Raw genomic sequence first — 19,678 nt, 5'->3', positions numbered from 1 at the left:
CAGACTGCACTAAATCTACTTTAAATAAACGGTATACATATTTAAAGCGTATGGTTGATTAATTAGTGTATTAATGAACAGAAAACAATCTAACAAAATAACACCAGATATACAATATTATCTTATCAAAGGACCATGGTGCCTGTGCTGGATGTTAATGGCATAATGTATCTTATATTGTATATCTTTATTATGGGAAAGCGTTAAGATTTTACAATGATGCATGCCCATATTTGTTTTTTTTTGTTGGACAGCGCATCCGGAAGTGCATTGAGACATCGACTCGATCGTCTCGATGGGGGGATGTCAGTTAAAAACACAGATCTGGCAACCTTAAGGACAATCGCAACCTGAGCTTCTCGAGGTGATGATACGCCTCATAACCGCCAGCACCGACGTGACTCGGGGACTTTCATGTATTAGAGATTGATGTAAGCCTACGGATGGACACAAAGACACGGGTGATAGCAGGTTAAGCGGCTGTTAAAATGACAAGCTGAAGCCGCTGAAATGAGCGACAGAGCCGAGGCGAGAGGGCCCGTATCCCGCCGGAGGCGGACGACCATCTCCGGCGCCGGCGGTGGAGCAGCCGCGGTGAAGCAAGCCAATGGGAGCAAGTGGCACGACGCCGGGGAGAAACCTCCACCGTATCCCGCTAAAGCCAAACCGGACGAGGTGTCCGGACACGCGGGTGCTAACGGCAAAGTGGACAGAGATGTGGGGGTGTCGGGCCGGCAGCAGCAGCCTCCAAGCAGCCCGAGGAAACAGAAGAGTGTGGTGGAGGATTTTAACGAGAGACTCAGGTAACCGATACGCACCGACGTCACGTAGGCAAACTAACGGCAACCGAAATGACAGGAAGAAGCCACATTTCATATTAACAGTAAAGGTTTTTGGCTGTCTTCATTTATAAAGTATCCTCATGTGACACTCATGTGGTATTTATTCGTCTAGAAGCTTCGCTCCAACGTCCTGTGACAGGTTTACTTTCACAAAAACAAGATACCGTCGCCTGTGACTTCATACTTCGGAATAAAAGTCAACTTCCATGTCAAACACACTTATTTGAATAAAAAGACAACGGTCTTACCTAATGTTACATGCTACTTCTGTTCATTTGGTGCAAAGAACAAAACAAACTGCCACAAGCGTTGAAGTTGTGAATTTTGAGGCTTATTTGAGTAAGAATAGTAATTTTGTCTCGAGTTGCAAACCCATCTAGAAGATTGGTAAATATAGTTTATGTCTCTTGGTCACTTGGAAATAATAAAGGACAAGTTGGTGTAAATAAGAATGCTGTATGATTATAAATCAAGCACAAGTAAGGTATAGTTTCAGCAACTTTCCCTCACCTGACTCTTATACTTTGTGAAAGAGAGAGTAGCTGTGATTTTGGATGCATGTGAAGAGAATAGGTGCTTGCTATGTGTGAGAACAGATTAGACGCCATAGCCTGACCCTTACCCTAAACATTTTATGGTAATAAAGTGATTGCAATATTGTAAGTGAGTCACATTCCTGTATTAAAGCTTCGAAACAACAGTAGTATGTGCTTTCGCAATCCTACTCTTGCCGACTGCCTTTCTGCACGTACTCCTGCTCCGGTCTCTTTCCTCTCTCTATGAGAATTTCTTACTCATTTCCACTCAAACCGCCCCCCTGACTCTTCGCCTCATCTTCCTTGTCCAGTCTTCTCTTTTTAATGCTGCATTATCCCGCCACCTTATTTTTGTTCTATCCTGGTTCACTGCTCCTCTGCTTCTCCATCCACTTTTCTCCTCTTTTTTTACATTTTCACTCCTTTATCACCACATGCTCCTTACTTTATTCTCCCTGTTCTCCTCTCACTTATCTTTCTTCTCTGTTCTTTTCACAATGCCCTTTGGACAATCAGGTTAGATATCTTTTTAACCTGTATTTTCACAACTCTTTCATTGCCTGGTGCAGCTGTAGGATTAGACATCAGAGTACTTGATGGGACTCATTTATTTAAAAGCCAGCAGGACCAGGAAATAATTTATATCCGAACAACAAACAACAAAATGCCTGGCCATGTGCCATCTATGTGTTGGAGGTTACTCCGAAATTAAAGTAAAGTGCTTTTCAGCAATAATAAGCAAGATAAAAACAAGCAGTTAATACAGGAATGCTATATTTCATACAAAATTGAAATTGTGCCACATATGTGGACCGCTATGTGGCACAATTTGGAAAAGTCCTGTGTGCTAACCACGAGTAATGACGAGTCGTCAGTTTGAATCGTGAAGCCTCCTTCAAATAAAATTGTACAAAAACCTTTCCAGTCATTTATGAAGTCAAGATGCAGTCGATGCTTCTTTAACAGAGGTTTGAGAGCGATTGGACTATACCTAATGATTACATCTCTGAGCTTGTGGAGAAACGGGCAGGAAGGAATGTAAAAGGGCCTGATCAGCCCTAAAAAAAACCCAATTAAACCGTTGACTTTGTGTTTTCCACGCAGCTGTCACGTCCTCCAGGAGTCCCTCTTAAGTTCAGCCAGTGGCTACAGCAACTACAGGGGAATCCTCAACTGGTGTGTTGTCATGCTGGTGAGTTGAACGACGTAAAAATGCACCGTGACTTCCACAAACAATGACTCCTAACCACTGGATGAGAACGCAACATGCAATTTATATTTTTCCTTTTAATGCCTTGATGTTGCCTTTAAATGCACGTTAGCAATTTGTACATCTGTTGTCCAACAAGTTCTCGGAAATTACAACCAAATCCCACACATGTGCAGAACACATCCTTCTGAAGTCTAATGAGTTGCTTTTATGTCGTCTGTCTTCAGCATATTCACCACATGTAGATGGCCTGGTTTGTAATTTTCTGTACTTAATTAAGAGGTTTATTAGTTACAGTTTAAGCTCAGTGAGTTCACGTGATATGTTGAATTTAAAGGGTTTTTTTTGGACACCTGCAGCTGACATCCTAATGATTGAAGCGGAAGTTCATACGTTGAGCCCACACAGAGGAAAATTATGACTATAAATGCAGTGAAGGGATTTTTTTTTTTTATCATCCCTAAATTGCGGGAGTGCGGTGATTAGAAGGTGCAAAGTATGAAGCATCTGTGAAAACATACAAACATAAAAAGTGTTGGATTTTTAGCGTCTTTGACCCATATCCAACCCAAAAGATTAATCTTCTATCAGGGATGTTTTTATTTAAAGCTCTGAAAGAAAGTCCCTGTTTGCACGACAGTTTATGCTTTCAAATCTTCAGACAAACTGAGAAGAAGAACTTGAAGCAGCAATAGATCTGGTTGTGAAATATATAAATATATGCTTATACTGTACATGTGTAGCTACGGTTCCAGATATAGTTTCCCGACCTTCTTTTACAGTAAATATTGTGTTAGATGCAGAATCTGGCAGTTTCTGTTGAAGTTTTAATGCTGATCACAGACCTGTAGCAGTTAAATATGTCGCCCTGGGCTGAGTTCACCTCAGGACAACACTGGCTCGGTCGCATACACAAGGGTTGTTATTTGTCCCTGCGTTTGTGTACATTATATATGTGACTGTGTGTGTTTTGTACTGTATTTCTGTGTTGATTTTTTTCTCTCTTCAAATCGGGCCTAATTTAGCAGGACTGTGACAGGATTAATTCCATCTTTGAAACTTTATCTGTGACGACCACGTCTTCCACTTTTTGGTCACCAGGGACGGTTGACACCGCTTGGTTCAGACCGTTTTTAGGAAGCCTTCAGGATTAGGCTGTAAGAGTGTGAAGTGGAACCACAGTGGTGTGTGTGTCTGTGTGTGTGTGTGTGTGTCTGTGTGCATTTAGAGCTTAGTTGTGTAATTTATCCCCAATAACCGGGACCGTCGGATACATTCCTCAAATGTCAGCTGCAGGAGCACATGTGCTGTTCTGTTCATGTTTCTACAAGTTAGATGTGTTGTTATAAATCCTTCGTTTTTTCAACTCTGAATGTTTTTTTTTTTTAAATGACTCACTCAATGCACGCACAACCTTAAAATAGGGGTGGATGGCAAAGTGATAACATCGTTTTTGATATCAGTTGTTGAAGATGACTTTCTCAAGTTGTTTTGAGGATGAATATTTCATGGTCTAAAGCTCTCAGCAACAAGAAGATAAGTGTTAAAATATATCCGTGCTTGTGAAACAACAAAAACAGGTTGTGTGGTAATTGTATGTCAATGTTCTAAAGTTCAGCCGACCCCAGCAGCACTTTCTATTTCTGAACTTTCCAAATCTGATACGTCTCTGCTATCCACAGGACAATGAGATGCCATTTAATTAGACAAGTTCATTACTGAGACTTAGATTTCATCTGGTTCACACCGCATCATAATTGTTTAGAAACATATTACAGATTATTCAAAGGAAATATAAGTGGCATCTGCAGATTTTGTATTATTTGAAGTTATGTTTATCAAATTTGCAAAATTTCTTCATCTTATCATTAGTGTTTTATTACTGAGGAAATTGTAAATGATTATAAAGATAAGGAGAGAAGAAAATGTGATCATCTCAGCATATAAAGATTTGGTTGCTGAAAGGTGTGATTGTGTTTGATTTACTCATACAAGATTACATTCCTGGGTTTTCGCAATGCAATGGATATTACCGACGATAAGGGAGATTGGGTAAAGTTGTCCTTTAACCAGACAGCCTGGATTCAGTTGATATACCCCCAGCTGAAGTGACTTTGAGCAAGGCACTGAAATCCCGCCATCTCCAGGGTGTTGCTCTTTATCCAACTTTACACAACAAACTCTCTCAGGACAGGGACAAGAGAGGACGTATTTGAACACTTGAATTATTGCTTAATCAGATGTTGCAATGTTCTCTTTCAATACTCCAGACGGGCCACTCTTGCAACAATCTTACATGATGGTCCTCTCTTGTCCCCGCTGAAGGGTACTAAGGCAAAGGTGACTAGTTGACATTGTTGGATCAAAACCACATTGCTGCAGGATGTTGGCAGGCCAGCGGGCTCAGGTGCAACATGGCACATAATCACTGCTGCGTGACCTTTATAGTGTGTCGTACCCTCACTTCCCTCATTATCCCAACTGTCTCTCTAACTCACCCACTGAATGCACCATGAAAATAAAACATGCATACCTGCTATCATGCCGCGTCAGCCCTCTGTGTTGAGGGTGGGTTGTTGGTTTTTATCTTGGAAAGCTCAGATAACTGACGGCCGGGGTTGAAGCTGGACTCGGACCTTGAACTTTAATACATAATATAATGATAAACTCACTTTACTTGACACTTTCTCCCCAGCAGAGGCAGGGTGTGACAGTTATCATGGTGTGATGGCAGCAGGAACATGTTGCTAATCTAGGGTAGGAAACGGGTCTTATCTATGCAGTCAGATCACATAGATATGAACATGTTGTTTTTCTCTTCCTGTAAGTTGCTCTGCATAAAAAAAAAACACTCAACACAGAACAGATGTGTATGTCTGTGTGACTCATTACAGTTGTTCTGAGAAGGTAAACATTCTGTTTTGATTCTTTCATTTGTTCACTCGCACAAATCAGCACATTGGAATCTGCAGACTAATCATAAGCAGAGCTAATGAGCCAGATTTACAGCGGAGGGCTAAACATTTTTGGGGGTAAACAAAGGCCAGATTCAATGAACGGCCAGAAACAACACTGACTCTTGTTTATGCTGTGAGGTATGCTCATTAGCTTCTGTTCCTCTCTTTCAGGTCCTGAGTAATGCACGCCTCTTCTTAGAGAACATAATAAAGTGAGTCTGCACCTACACACACACACACACACACACACACACACACACACACACACAAGCTCACATTTATGTAATGCATATCCACAAGTTATGTTAGAACTCACTCCCATTTGGTTATACAACTGGCCGTCTCCCCTCATCTTCCTCCTCAACACTCCTCTATTGTATTGGTGCATCACTTTACTTCACTTTTGTCCAAACATATAAACAAATGTATGTTTCTTGCCATAACCTAAACCACAAGAAACCATTCCCTGACTGCACTGATCTGAAAATAACTCCCACAAATCCCATTCAGCTCTTATATCTTAACAAGAGCATTTCTAAATGGTGACCGCTGGGATCAATAACGTCCCTTCTCTCCTCTCTTATCTAGGTACGGTATCTTGGTGGACCCTATCCAAGTCGTGTCTCTCTTCTTGAAGGACCCCTATAGCTGGCCAGCCGCTTGCCTCATCATTGGTACGGAGCGTTTATTTCTGTGCCTCAGTGTTGTGCAAACAGCCGTGGAATGACTCGCAGCCATTTGTCCTCCTGCGACCTCAGGATATAGGTTCAGGTTGAACTCGGTAAACAAGAGTGGCACCTGTAATTCCCCCGTACTTTAATCAGGAAACCTTCGTCTCTGACACTGCAACGCAACGTGTTGTTGTTGACGGTCACAAAACATGTTTCATAGCCTTGCTACGTCCCAAACGGCTGACCTGTTACAGCTTGCTACAGCGGATTTAATGAGCCAGATGCTCAGCGATAGCATATAGAAGCATTGTTAGTTCCTGTCCTGAATCCACAGCACAGCTGTTATTGATTATTTACCCAAAGGCGTTGACTCCTGACATTGTCTCCTACTGGCAACAACACGTCTTTATCAGTGCAGTAAAACAGGTACGACATGAGTGAACACAGTTGTCCTCAGCAGGAATGGGAACCTCCCTACAGGGTATTATCAGAACATTCAATCTGAATAAATGCTGCTGTTTACAGACTGGACTAACATGGCACCTGTGATGAATCTTGCCTGAGGACGATCATGCTTGTAAATAATAATTCACAACCCGTTTGTCCGTCTCTCTGTGCCTGTGTTAAATGCTGTCACGGTGACTAATGAAAGCAAGTCAACCTCCTCCCACAGTTCACATCTCTGTGCTGCTGTAGCTGATCAATCTGTTGCTTCTCTGCTCTGTGTTTCAGTGTCCAATGTGTTCATCTTAGCAGCCTTGTACACAGAGCGGCGCCTGGCTGTGGTGAGGGATTACAATGATTTGCATACACTTTCCTAGTTGCAGTACATTTTTCTTAATTTCTGTGCACATTTAAACATTTAACGCCAAAAGACCTAAGATTAAATCACTATCTTTGTGCAGGAATTTTGTCAAACCTATTTCTGCACAGTCAGCTGAACAATAGAGGTTTTGTTTTGAATTTATCATCTCCCATGACGGATGTTTGCCTGAGGTGCTTTACACATCCTGGAGTCGGAGTCACAGCACCTCCCCTCTTTGTAGCCGATCCTGTTTCAGATTAGATTACATATTATCTCGTACGCTTCCGACGGATTCAATATTTTATTTGTAAAAAGCCCATTACGTCTAGTGTTGCACGGTGAAAAAGCTGTTTGTCTGGTTAAAGGAGTTAAAAAAAGGCATATCAAATGTTTTACAGTGACTCTTTTGTTTTCCTCTCATCATTCCTAGGGTACCATTTCCAAAATGACAGGACTGATTCTTCATATTTTGAACCTGACGTCCATGTTGATCTTCCCTGCAGCCACTGTACAGACTGTGACCTCCATGACCCCAGGTACTTACTCAATTATATTTATGAGTATTTTTAATCAGAAATAATGCATGTGTGTATTTAGATGCTAGCACAAAAAAAATGTTGTCTGCTGCATCAGAAATTGAGTTGTCATTGATTTCAACAGTTTGAATTTTAAAAATTGAGCCACTAAACAGTTTTTAGCCTAGTTGCTATCTATGTACACACACCAGTGCTCCTCTCTAGTGCTCTTTCTATTCTATTTGATCATTTATTTGTGTTGGTCATCAACCCTGAGTTGTGTGTGTGTGTGTGTGTGTGTGTGCGTGTCAGTGGGTGGTGTGCTCTCCTTAGGAATCTACACAGTCCTTTTTCTCAAGCTGTACTCCTACCAGGACACCAACAGGTGGTGTCGAGAAATCAGAAAAGCAAAAGCCAAGACACTAACGCGATCGTGCTCATGTAAGTATATCAACACCCACACATTTGCCTACATTGTGAGTAGGCACACATGTAGTGTACAGTACAGCAGTAGAGGTATTTGGTGCTTTTGCTAACACATGCTAACACATCACACGGCCCTTAAGGCTCACTTGGTTTAAAAATAATAAGAGTTTAAAAAATAGATTCTCACACACACAAATGTCACTGCACACTTAACAGGATTGTGTTGTTTTTTTATTTAGTACTGGGCATCTACTACCATCTAGTGGTGATTTTTATTTTAATCTAAGGGCTACTAGATGACTTTATCTCCTCACTCGCTGGGATCAACTGATGACACACACAGGAAAACAAATCCAACATGCTGATTGTCGGTTGTATTTATAATGTAATGTAGTGGGTTGTCATAAAATACATGGGGATGGTCCAATGAATTCTCATCTCTATTTGTGTCTGTGTTTCAGGTCCGTCTGTGGCGCAGTCCAACGGTTCAGCGGTCCACGCTCATGTCTCCTACCCGGGCAACCTCACCCACAGAGGTGACCCTGATTCCTGCATGGCGATTAACGGCCTCAGATTTTAAATAAAATAATCAGGAATAATCCTACAATTATGTTTCTTTTTTTTGTCTTTAGATATGTACTACTTTGTCTTTGCCCCAACTCTCTGCTACCAGCTCAACTTCCCCCGGTCACCTCGAATACGCAAAAGGTTCCTGATGAGAAGACTTTTTGAAATGGTAAGAGGGAGTACACACGCTATATATATGCAGTATATAAATGCTTATTGTGTGTGGTTTTGGTGTAAAATGAGACCGAACAAAAACAACGTTAACATGTTTTCGTTTTGACTCCCTCTTTCTTGTAGCTTTTCTTCATGCAGCTGTTGGTGGGATTGATACAGCAGGTATGTTCAACACAAAGTCATGCATCTTTGAATCTGTTTTGACTCCTCAAACAATGCAAAGAAATGTTCATTTGTGTCTTCCAGTGGATGGTTCCCACCATACAGAACTCAATGAAACCATTCCAGGTGCGTCTACACACACACACACACACACACTACACTGCTGTACTATTGCAGGTGAATATAAATGTGAGTAAGATGCAAGGTATCATTTTTTTGTCCTGTGTCTGTCACAGGAAATGGACTTTTCTAGGATGGTGGAGCGCCTCCTAAAGTTAGCTGTAAGTATCACGAGGTGCTGTACTTTTATCATAAAAAATAAAGTAAATGAGGGTGAAAAAAACGTAATCTTGCATATTTAACTATGAAGTTGTCTCCCTTTTGTGATTAGTGTCTCACATGTATACTAGAGGGGAGGTAGCAACACCACAACCCATGAGCAACACTTGTCCCATGACCCTCTTGTCTTTCTCTCAGGTCCCTAACCATCTGATATGGTTAATATTCTTCTATTGGTTTTTCCACTCCTCTATGAACTTCGTGGCAGAGCTGCTGCAGTTTGGAGACAGAGAGTTCTACAAAGACTGGTGGTGAGTTGAAGAAGCATCGATCACACGTACAGACACACACCTCAACATTTTAATCATATATCATGAGTGAGTCCTTTTGAATCTTGAGGGCCATTTAGTAGAGTTATTTTTCATCTACAAGTGGGCTAAATCCCTTTAAATCTAAGCAGACCATCTGTCACACATCACACAGGAATAAAAATTGTATCTATTAGAACATTTAGTCATCATTCAGAACACCCATTTATCTTTTTAAATCAAATTCTCAAACTTGCAAAACTTAATTTCAGGAACTCAGAGACCGTCACATATTTCTGGGCCAACTGGAATATCCCAGTTCACAAGTGGTGTCTGAGGTGAGCACCAAACTTTTATTTATTTTCAGGATAAAGCTTCACATTCTCTTTGTAGTCTGTATGAAATAAAATCAAAGATGCAAATCAATGGGTGGACTGGCATTTATTTGTGGGTATTTTTCTGACAGATTTTAAGAAATAAGTGTGTCTTCGTATGTTGCAGACACTTTTATAAGCCGATGTTAAGGAAGGGAGTCAACAAGTTTCTGGCTCAAACTTGCGTCTTCCTGGTGTCTGCCTTCTTCCATGAGGTAAACCGACTACATTCAGTGTGATATGAAACAATACATAAAGTCTACAGTTGTGAGCGTGCAGCTTTTCCCATTATATTTTCAAGCTCTGTGTCTTATTGGTTGTCTTTCTCTTTCATTCTTCAGTACCTGGTGAGCTTTCCTCTGAAGATGTTCAGACTGTGGGCCTTCATGGGAATGATGGCGCAGGTAAGACACATCGATCTCTTTCCCCCCTGTCACATCACTTCCTCTCCTCTTCTACAGACAAACACTTTGACCTCTGAACTTCTCTCCAGGTTCCCCTGGCTTGGTTTGTGGGTCGTTTCCTCAATGGAATCTATGGCAACGCCGCTGTGTGGATCTCACTCATCATTGGCCAGCCTGTTGCTGTGTTGATGTACGTCCATGACTACTATGTCAGTCAATACGGTGGCACTACATAGGACATCAATATCTATAAGTCACGTTACACACACACACACACACACACACACACACACACACCACCTTGCAGGAGAACTCAAAGAGTGAGTGTAGAGCAAGTTAAGGTGAAGCCCTGCTAATATGAGCCTGTCAGTAAAACGCAGCAAGGAAAATTGTTTTTGACTTCTTGATTTTTGCACTAAAGAGAAATGAGAATGCCAGGAAATGATTCTAACATGAGAAGTGCTTGCTTTAAAGCAGTTCACCACTTTAGTAGGGCAAACCTACCTTTGTGGTCAGTCAACCTTGGGTTCCCTGGTCAACACCCACTCTTAATGTCTGTATCTAGCATTGGACGTTTCAACTTAAAACAAGTGATCCTGGGCCAAAAATAGCCAATATTGGTGGTTGATGAGTCACGTGCTCAAAAGTGGAAACACTGCTCGTGACCAGGTAATCCTGTGCACACCTTTTTGTGTGCAACAAATGTGCCACTGCCATGTGAACACCAGCCAGATCCCATATCGGTGGTGGAGTAGTCACTTTTCTCTTCTTGTATCCAAAGGTAAACGAGCAATCATGAAGCCAGATAGTTTGTTTCTACGAAATGGCTTTAAAATAGCAATGTGGGATGTCTCCAGGTCTTCAAATTGATTTTTTACATGCACTCTGTATAGATTTCCCTCTCTTTTTGATGCAGTACAGTGGTTGAGTATGGGAGAAATATGATATATATAATATGATAAAGGGATTTGTTAAACCAGGACAATAAAAGGCAGGGAACGGAGGGAAAAGAAGCCAAACTGAAGGAGAAACTGTAAAAAAAAACATTTTTGTGACCTTATTTGTACTTCCATCTCTCAACTACAAACAATGCAAGCTCTTTGTGTAACAGTACCTGCTACATGTGTTTTTTTGTCTTGACTCAAGTATTTCTCTGTTGCCTTTGACTTGTCAGGTGGTTTATTTCATACTTTGTTTAATTTTATATGTTGGTACGATGGATTATAATTTGTTTTATTTGAAATCGATGATTTAATGCAGTAGGTGATTTGCTGATTGAACCAGTGAAGGTTTTTTTTTTTTTTTTGCACTTTAAAGACATGCATGCTATGCTGTTGACTAAAGCAATAGATTTCTGCGAATGTATTCTTTAAAGGGAAATATGTTTTCTTAAAATCATTTGTATGTTTTCTTGTTGACATTTTGTTGTCGTGTGAGGCTGGCTATATTTGGGTTTGTTTCAAAGTAAAACAGCTGCAGCGATACATTATGAGAGTTTCAAACAGACTTTCCATGCCACCGTTTTTTTTTTCCTCCAGTATTTAAATTCTTAAGAGTCTGTTTCTTGGTTTGACCTCATTTAAAAGTTGCCAAAAAGGATATTGCCATATAAGTTTGTATGTAGTTTTATTTTGCTTTTTTATGTTTTAATCTGCTTTCCAAATACAGTGATGGTTCACTGATTATGATACCACATAGCCTTTTTGTTGTAAGATTTGTCTTTTTATTTCCTTATGGATCACATTTCAGGGAAAACACTGTTAAATTATAACACTAGTTATCAAAAACACCGTGTTGGCATTCCTTATTGAAATGTATAAGTGCCTGCAGTAAGAATACTAGTTTGAACTCAAAATCTAAAAAAAGATATATACCAATTGTTTTACAGGTGAAAAAAGACAGAGGCCAAATAATCCTTAACCTTATTATATGTAGCCAATGGATTCATTTTTATTCATGTTTTGAAATCTTTAGGAACCGAAGACTCACTGCTCTACCTTAGATTTTACGATTTCATGAAAACATGTTATTTTGGAGAGCCTCATTCGAGTCGTGCATAAACGTTATCACGTTATTAGTATTTCAGCACTTAAACGGCAGCTTTAATATCCGTTAGTCTGATCCACGTTCATCGATAAATGTGACTCAGTTTGAAATCTGTGTGGACTTTATAAACTCTGAGCAGCAGTCGGTGCATGACGTTTGTTCATTCTTTATTTTAGACTAAACATGAGGATTATTCCACAAGTAGCACATGGTACGTAGTAGTAGCAACAATGTTTTGAGTGTATTGAGTATAATAACAACTCCTGTATCTAAATGCCAAGAGCTGCTGTCTGAGTAGCTTCTTCCCAAAATAACAACCGTTTCCACATTATTACTGCACTGGGTCTGCTTTTGGAAAACAAGCTAAAGATGCAGCTTTTAGTTGAACTGTCCTATTGTTTTTGGAGGATGATGTGATGCAACGCAACATGTAGTAATGTGAATGTATTACAGATCTGTTCAGAAATCCAAAGTGAAACAAAGATTACATGTTTTAGGGAATGCAAATCATTTTCATAGCCTTTCACATGGAAGTATTTGTGTCACTTGATAAAGATTATTTATATTTCAAGAATCGACTCCTATTTTTGGTATTTTTTTGAAGACTGAGTCTTCATTTTATTAGCGGGTGAGTGTGGAATATCTGGAATTTTCTAGTTATTATATTTTCCAGCACATAACATGGCTGCTGAAGAATGTGTGGCACTAACCACTGTTTCTGGAAAACCGACAACATCTTTAAACCACTGCATTTAAAACTGCAAGAACAGATTAATGCATAGAAAATACTTTATTGAGCATTGAGTGCAAGACAGACTTATAGTTTTGAAATAACAAAGTTCATCATATAACTACACTCAGAAAATCTTACATTTTAACTCCACATCAGGTCAGGGGGGGACAGTGAAGGGTGAGAATCTACTGCTGCAAGAAAAAGAAAAAAACACAAAACAGAGTGTTAGGCAAACTTAAAAGTATAAAAGCAATTCAATTACCATATGTACCATTACTAATAACATGTAGACATAATTATAGGAGATGCCTAGACGCCTAGTAGTTCCCTTAAAAGTGGACTGAGCAGGGTATTACCCATCAGTCACTGCGCTCGCTGGAGCACTAGCATAAGGCTTTAACTAGCCAAACCTATATTGAAGTTGAGGCTCCATATTTGACATCGATATTACAACAACCGTCGACCGTGCCTATGTCAAGTGACGTCACTTATTGGGCATAAAGTGCAAAGTAAGTTGTTGCAGCGCTTCATCTTGTGCCTCAGAATTTTTGTGACTAGGCGTCAACTGCAAAGTTACTGCCAAACTCTAAATTATGAGGTAAAATCATTAATTATGAGATGGCCAATTTGTCATAGTTAGCCACACCAGCTTAATTAGCACAAAATTGAGATTTGATTTTGAAGCGTGACCCCAAGAATCATAATGAAATTAAATTGAATGGAAACAAAGCAACACACCCCTAATAAAGATGTGGTTAAGATGTGGTTATATGTAGTGTAGTGTGAAGTGTGTGTTTAACATTTCACCTTTGCTTTCTGGTTCTGGACAGGCAGATACAGTTTAAACTCTGCTGGGAGCTCGTCCTCAGAGTACAGTCTGTCTGAGAAATACACTCTCCTTATTCGACAGTTAGCGTGGATCTGAGAGGAGAACAGGTCAGACATTAGCATTAAAAAGCAGGATCTACAGTCACACTAGTGCAAATAGCATCTGGAGACAGCTGGATTCCAGTCCGTCTCTGTGCACTAACCTGTACGCGCAGCGTCTCGATGTAATTGGTTCCGTAAGCCCTTCTGGTGAAGTCCGACAGGTTGAACTGAATCTGGTTCCAGCCATCATCTAGCCTCATAGGCATGGTGCAGATAAACGGCTTCACTCGTGTCGTGCTTTGATAGTTGCTCGCCCGAAACCGCCGACGCACATTTTTATCATCTAAGACCTAAAAGTTGTAAAAGATGGGGAGAAAGCATTACTTTTTTTTTATATACAAGCAAGAGTACACATTTGTTTGTTCTGCCACCAAGACATGGAAGTGGTCTATAACTGCAGCAATGACAATCCTACCTGGACTTCAAAGGTGAAATACGTCTTGAGATTTTTGATAATCATAACAAGAAAAGGCAGCTTGATGCCCAATGTCTTCTTGGGGTCTGCCGGACATGTAATATATGTGGTACTGCAGGGAGTAGAAGGACAAGGGAGATGGATGACACGTTTAAATGAGTTGACCTGAGCTGAAGAATCAGTTAAACAGACACAAACTCACCTGGCGTTTGCTCCCTCAAGCTCCAACACCTGTGAGTGGATGTCATTGTCTGTGACTCTCTTTATGTGCCCATTTCTCACCTGGGAACACAAAGAAATATTTTTTTTTTTAGGGTTTGTATGGAGAATTCAAGCTGTATCTCACTGGTAAAGTAGCGCTGTCAAAAGTTGCATGAAAGTTGATGCTTCTTTATTGAAAACAGCCACTAGGGGCGCTACAAATGCAATAAAAAAAAAACAGCACACATCAGACTATAACTCAGAAAGGTTTTGTCCAATAATTACATAACCTAGTAGATACGTTTCATGTAAATGTTGAAAGACGTGTGTCAAACTATTTTTAAATTAGTCAATAGGGGGCGCTACCAGTTTTCAACAGGTGCATGAGCCTGGCACAAATATGGTCATAAATCAGCGACATTTTCTTCAAACATGATGCTGGAAATGTCTTAATTAGGATGTTGAAACATATCCCTAATGACAAGGCATATGACTAGCTGCTCACCTCCTCATGATAAAACAAGTGTGTGATTGGTCTCAGTCCTATTTTCGTTTGCTGGCGTAATAGCTAAACAGGAAGTGTACATGTTTTCTTCATTTGCTGGGGCAAATTAACCTCACTTATCAAACTGTCCATATACGATTCGTATGTAACGTTAACTAACACAACGAGCTGTTTAAACAAAAAGATGTGACAGTTTAACAAACGCCGTTGAGACTGTTAGCTTTAGCATTAGCAGCTAAAGAAGCTACATTCCATAAAGAGCCTGCTGACTGAATTGCTGCTTACCTTTTTATCCCATATCTGAAGCGGTTTGCTGCCGAGGCTGTATAAAATCGACAAGAATCCGCTTTGAAACGTATTCTTAAACATTTTCGTCCGCAGTCGTTTTGCACATGTGTTAACGTTTGCTAGCTTAACTAAAACTGTTGCTAGCAAATGCGCGTTAGGTATGTTGACAGATTTGGTTTCCGTCCCCAACGCTACTGGTTCCGTGTGCTACAAAATAAGACGTTCCGCTCGGAGAATTCAAACGTTCCGGGTAAGTAAAACCCCGACTTGTCGTCTGTTAAGATTCCCACAAGTCATTCCTTGGGACGCGTTCGAAAGAAGAGAAGTGTTCACGTCTTCAGTATATTGTTGTTGCTAGGGAACCGAATTCGTTGACGTTGTGTTTTTAAATGGTGACGGAAATCCGTCGCCGTGGCAACAAAAAGCCTGGCCAACGTATTCCGAGCGATTTGTATTAATTATAGAAGTGTATGCTATGAATGGTCTCTTATATTCAATATATATATATATATATATATATATACACACACACAATAAATATTGAACTCACATCTGTAATGTGAGGTGTGCTTGGCAGTATGGATTAAAAAATAACCACAATTATGTATATTTAAAAAATAATAATAATAAAGCATTATTTGACTTTTTTTGGTCTATTGGAATATTGACTTTTATACTTTAAATTGTTGGAGTGTCCCTTTAATTAAAAAAATGCAATCATAGCAAGTCAACAAACAATATTATTCCAGCACACCTTTCACCCACCCAAGTTTGTTTGACATTTTGAATGTACACACACACCCCTGGACGTACACAAACACACACACACACACACACACACACACACTGGGGATGTCGGTATCACTCTATGTTTATGTCACTGTGGTTTATGAGGTGCTGCTTCACTCCAAATAGTATATCTCTGTTAAAATAAATGCAAAAGACCTCCTCTCTCACGACATGTTTCTCTGTATTCCTAGTGTGTGTGTGTGTGTGTGTGTGTGTGTGTGTGTGTGTGTGTGTGTGTGTGTGTGTGTGTAAATTTAATAAAGCTGGGTCACGGGCTGGTTTTGTAAAAACATCGACAGAAACCCTCTTCTCTAATTGAATCAGGTATTTATGCAGAGCTAAACAGAGGTGGAGAGGACGTATGTCTTGCCTTGAGACCCTTTCCATGTGGGACCACCCTGGAGACAGATTTAAACAAACCATCTAAAAAAACCTACTTCAATTAAATAGTCTTCTATCTTCTCTCCTATCTTTTGTCTACCAAAGACAGTGTTTCAGTGTCTTAATTTAGCATATGTTTTCTGTGGTTTTTTTCCGCTCCTAGTCACTAATCTCATCTGTTATTAAACCTTGATTAAGGTATCTTGAAGCTGGAGAGGTGGAAGAAGATGAGGATAGAAGGAACTACAGGAGAGGAAGACTGTTTTCTACTTTGTGTTTATTCCTGCATTGCACCGCTGTGGGACAGGAGGCGACACGAGAGATGAGGAGGAGGTCCAGCTGCCTGATGGTACTCAAGGAATAGTTCCGCCTAGCAGGGTTCACATCCTTATTCGCTACTCACTCTCTTCTTTTTCTTCCCTTCTTCGTACGACAGAAAGTATAGAGGACACGGGGAGACGGAAGAACAGCAACTCTGTAACTTTATCAGAATATAAACATCACAATTGAAGACGTTGTGGGTGGATCTTCTGTGCAAGGGCCTTTTTACCCTCTTTGTCTTCACGAGGTATGTTTCAGAAACATATTTTATAACATGTTTGTTTCATTTATATTTGTTTATTTTGTCAGACAAGTAAAGATAATTAAAATGCCGCATTCAGCTCATTCTCCATAATGGACTGGATGATTTGAGCTCAAGGGCTTTAATGTATTAATATTACCATGAATCAACACCCTCTAAACATAGCAGAGCTTCTCTCACCTATAGGTTACACACAGATGTTTTATTTTTGGTGAGACATCATTTGAAAACAGCAGCTTTCATTCGTTAACGATTACATAAAGTTAAATTTACAGTTCCGTCTAAAACTGTTGGGATTTACTGATTTAAGTTTTAGGTTCGTTTATGATATTTGCTATTTGATGTTGTGATCTCAGTGTTAACGATCATCTACTTCATTTTTTATTGGTAGTTGGCATGATGAGTACAGGGAATTGTTGAATCAGGAACCAGATAGGTGTGTTGGATTTTTTTTTTCTGTCTTTTAATCCAGGCCCTCTGCCATGTTTTATCCATCTGTCTGTATGATGATGAAGAGCGGAAAAGACCTTCCTCGGTAGAACGTGTTAACAGGAGCTCATCCATCTTTGGTATATAAAAAGGAAAGGATTTGGGGGATCTGTCAAATAAGACTTTTAGCAGGGAAATACATTTGGTGAGCTGCCTTGTTTTTGGTAAAGAAAGAAGTTACAAAGACTGGATTGAAACTAATTTACAACTAAGGGAAGCAACATGCAAGAACCTTGAATTTCTTAAATTCTAAAAAAGAAAAGAGCATAGAAATAGACTGTGCTGTGTGGGAGTGCTGCTGGGTTGGAGGAAGAGCTTTTAAACTCAGGTATCAGAGCAGGTCAACAATTAGTGCTGGTAGGCAACCCGCCCATGGTTCACCTGCAACCCACCTCAACATGTTATGGGATATAACAATTTGTTGAAATACCTTATTACAAGCTGTATTTGAGATTAATGCCCCACATTAAGTAGCACTCATTTTACTATAGTCAAACATCATCATTGACACGGAAGTTAAGCTACTAATAATTAACTAAAAAAGGAATATCCAAAACATGCCAACACAACTTGACTGAGACAGGAGAAGAAACTATAAATGATAAATCTTTCCATTTTTGTCTTAAATGTAAGAGCTGAGAACTTTTGCAGCTCCAACAAGGAAGCTAAGATGACATACATATTTTATCACTGTGTGAGCATCAAAGTACAATCTTAGGCATTTTAAAAAACAATCAAAACTAATTTCTAAGGTCACATGTCAACAGATCTGCCTTCATGACAACTGAACAAACTCCTACTGCTGATGAAGTCTATGTAATAAGTCTGAAAGCCCAGAATGTGATTGCTTTCTCAAACTACTGTAGAATGTATTTGAGCATTGCATCTTGAAGGTTCCAGAACAAATTTACTGACGCATTGCAACATGTGTTTTTATAAGTGGCTTCCGCTTTGTCTTTTTTTCCACCATTTTATTCACATCCATTAAGCCGAACAAGAGTTCCTTCCAAATTCTTGGTCTATTTTAACTTATTGTAAAGTTCCATTCACCTTAAACCGCTTGAGCATCAGCATGTTGAGGATTTTAACACCTCCCCTCCCTTAAACAGGATGTGACACATTCACCAAATGTATGCGACTCTTTCAAGACCAACGCATATCTCACGTTCAACACGTAGCAGCAGACACTGACATGGTTCATATTAATATTATACACCGTGTTTAACACACAAAGTGACGTCCTCGACTTTGTTGAAAGTGTCACATCCTTTTAGAGCACATATGAAGATGGATTCGGTCGTCTCTTCAGCATGAGAGGACGTTGTTTATAAGACGAGGATTTCTAAAGTCTCTCTCTCTGGATTAACTTCAGCTGATGTTGACCACATTTCATCCCTCGGAGCTATTACTCTTTCTTTTAGTCTTTGTGCGTCTGCTCATCGAGCTGGAATATGTCGAGTTGTTTTAAGCCAATGGGAGCACAGTGCATCACTTTAGACTTGAGCTGTTGAAGTCTATTTATAATACAGTATCTACGGCTGACTCCAGGGTATAAGGTTGAGGCATCTGTCTCCTACAAACATTATGGGAGTTCCTGCCGTTAGTTTAAATTCCTGCTGTGAGATGCTTAACAGTAGACAGCAGCAGCACAAGATTGGAAACAATCCTCACATGCTTTCAGCCGGTAAACTACAAACACATGCGTCTGGGAGGATTCTATAACAAGGACAGAAAGGATTCAAAGGTCATTTCATTGCTATAATGGCTCGTCAAGATGATGATGTCAAAGGGATTCAACTCAGTAAACACAGCCTAAAATCTACCAGTACGCAGATGATGTCTTCTTCTTCTTACAGAACCTTCACTTCATTGTGGAAACAATAACAGCCTCTCAAAGAGAATCGGCACACATGCTTCTTTATACTTGTATGGGCAGTACATGCACCAAAGAAATCTCACCCCTTTTTCTGAGTGTACATCTGCATCACACGGTCTTCAAGGTCTTATCATGTTGTAACGCACAAGACTAAATATCTTCTCTTCTGTTCACTTCGTCTCCCGCTCAGAACTGAGGCTGTCATTCATATT

At 40.0% G+C, this 19,678-nt stretch overlaps 2 protein-coding genes across 2 annotated transcripts; one reads left to right on the top strand and one right to left on the bottom strand.

Moving 5' to 3' along the window:
• The first annotated feature begins 345 nt into the window (after positions 1–345).
• On the top strand, positions 346–12,879 carry dgat1a (diacylglycerol O-acyltransferase 1a). The gene is made up of 17 exons (XM_084032407.1): positions 346–803; positions 2,483–2,570; positions 5,717–5,757; positions 6,134–6,219; positions 6,949–7,001; positions 7,452–7,557; positions 7,849–7,977; positions 8,424–8,498; positions 8,595–8,698; positions 8,827–8,865; positions 8,950–8,991; positions 9,102–9,146; positions 9,343–9,455; positions 9,725–9,790; positions 9,954–10,041; positions 10,168–10,230; positions 10,320–12,879. Exons 1-17 carry the CDS (start codon positions 511–513, stop codon positions 10,464–10,466), a joined length of 1,578 nt encoding a protein of 525 aa, XP_083888533.1. The 5' UTR covers positions 346–510; the 3' UTR covers positions 10,467–12,879.
• A 168-nt stretch (positions 12,880–13,047) lies between these two features.
• On the bottom strand, positions 13,048–15,543 carry LOC311028118 (cilia- and flagella-associated protein 20). The gene is made up of 6 exons (XM_084032408.1): positions 15,346–15,543; positions 14,557–14,636; positions 14,355–14,466; positions 14,041–14,229; positions 13,817–13,930; positions 13,048–13,200 (listed from the first exon to the last, which is right to left on the bottom strand). The coding sequence occupies exons 1-6, from the start codon at positions 15,427–15,429 to the stop codon at positions 13,195–13,197; spliced, it is 585 nt and encodes a 194-aa protein (XP_083888534.1). The 5' UTR covers positions 15,430–15,543; the 3' UTR covers positions 13,048–13,194.
• Between the last annotated feature and the right edge of the window lie 4,135 nt (positions 15,544–19,678).

The sequence above is a fragment of the Eutrigla gurnardus genome (genome assembly GCF_963514095.1).
Source record: "Eutrigla gurnardus genome assembly, chromosome: 17".
In the NCBI taxonomy this organism is placed as follows: Eukaryota; Metazoa; Chordata; class Actinopteri; order Perciformes; family Triglidae; genus Eutrigla; species Eutrigla gurnardus.
Note: the sequence above shows the minus strand (reverse complement) of the source record. Positions and strands in the feature narration are given on the sequence as shown.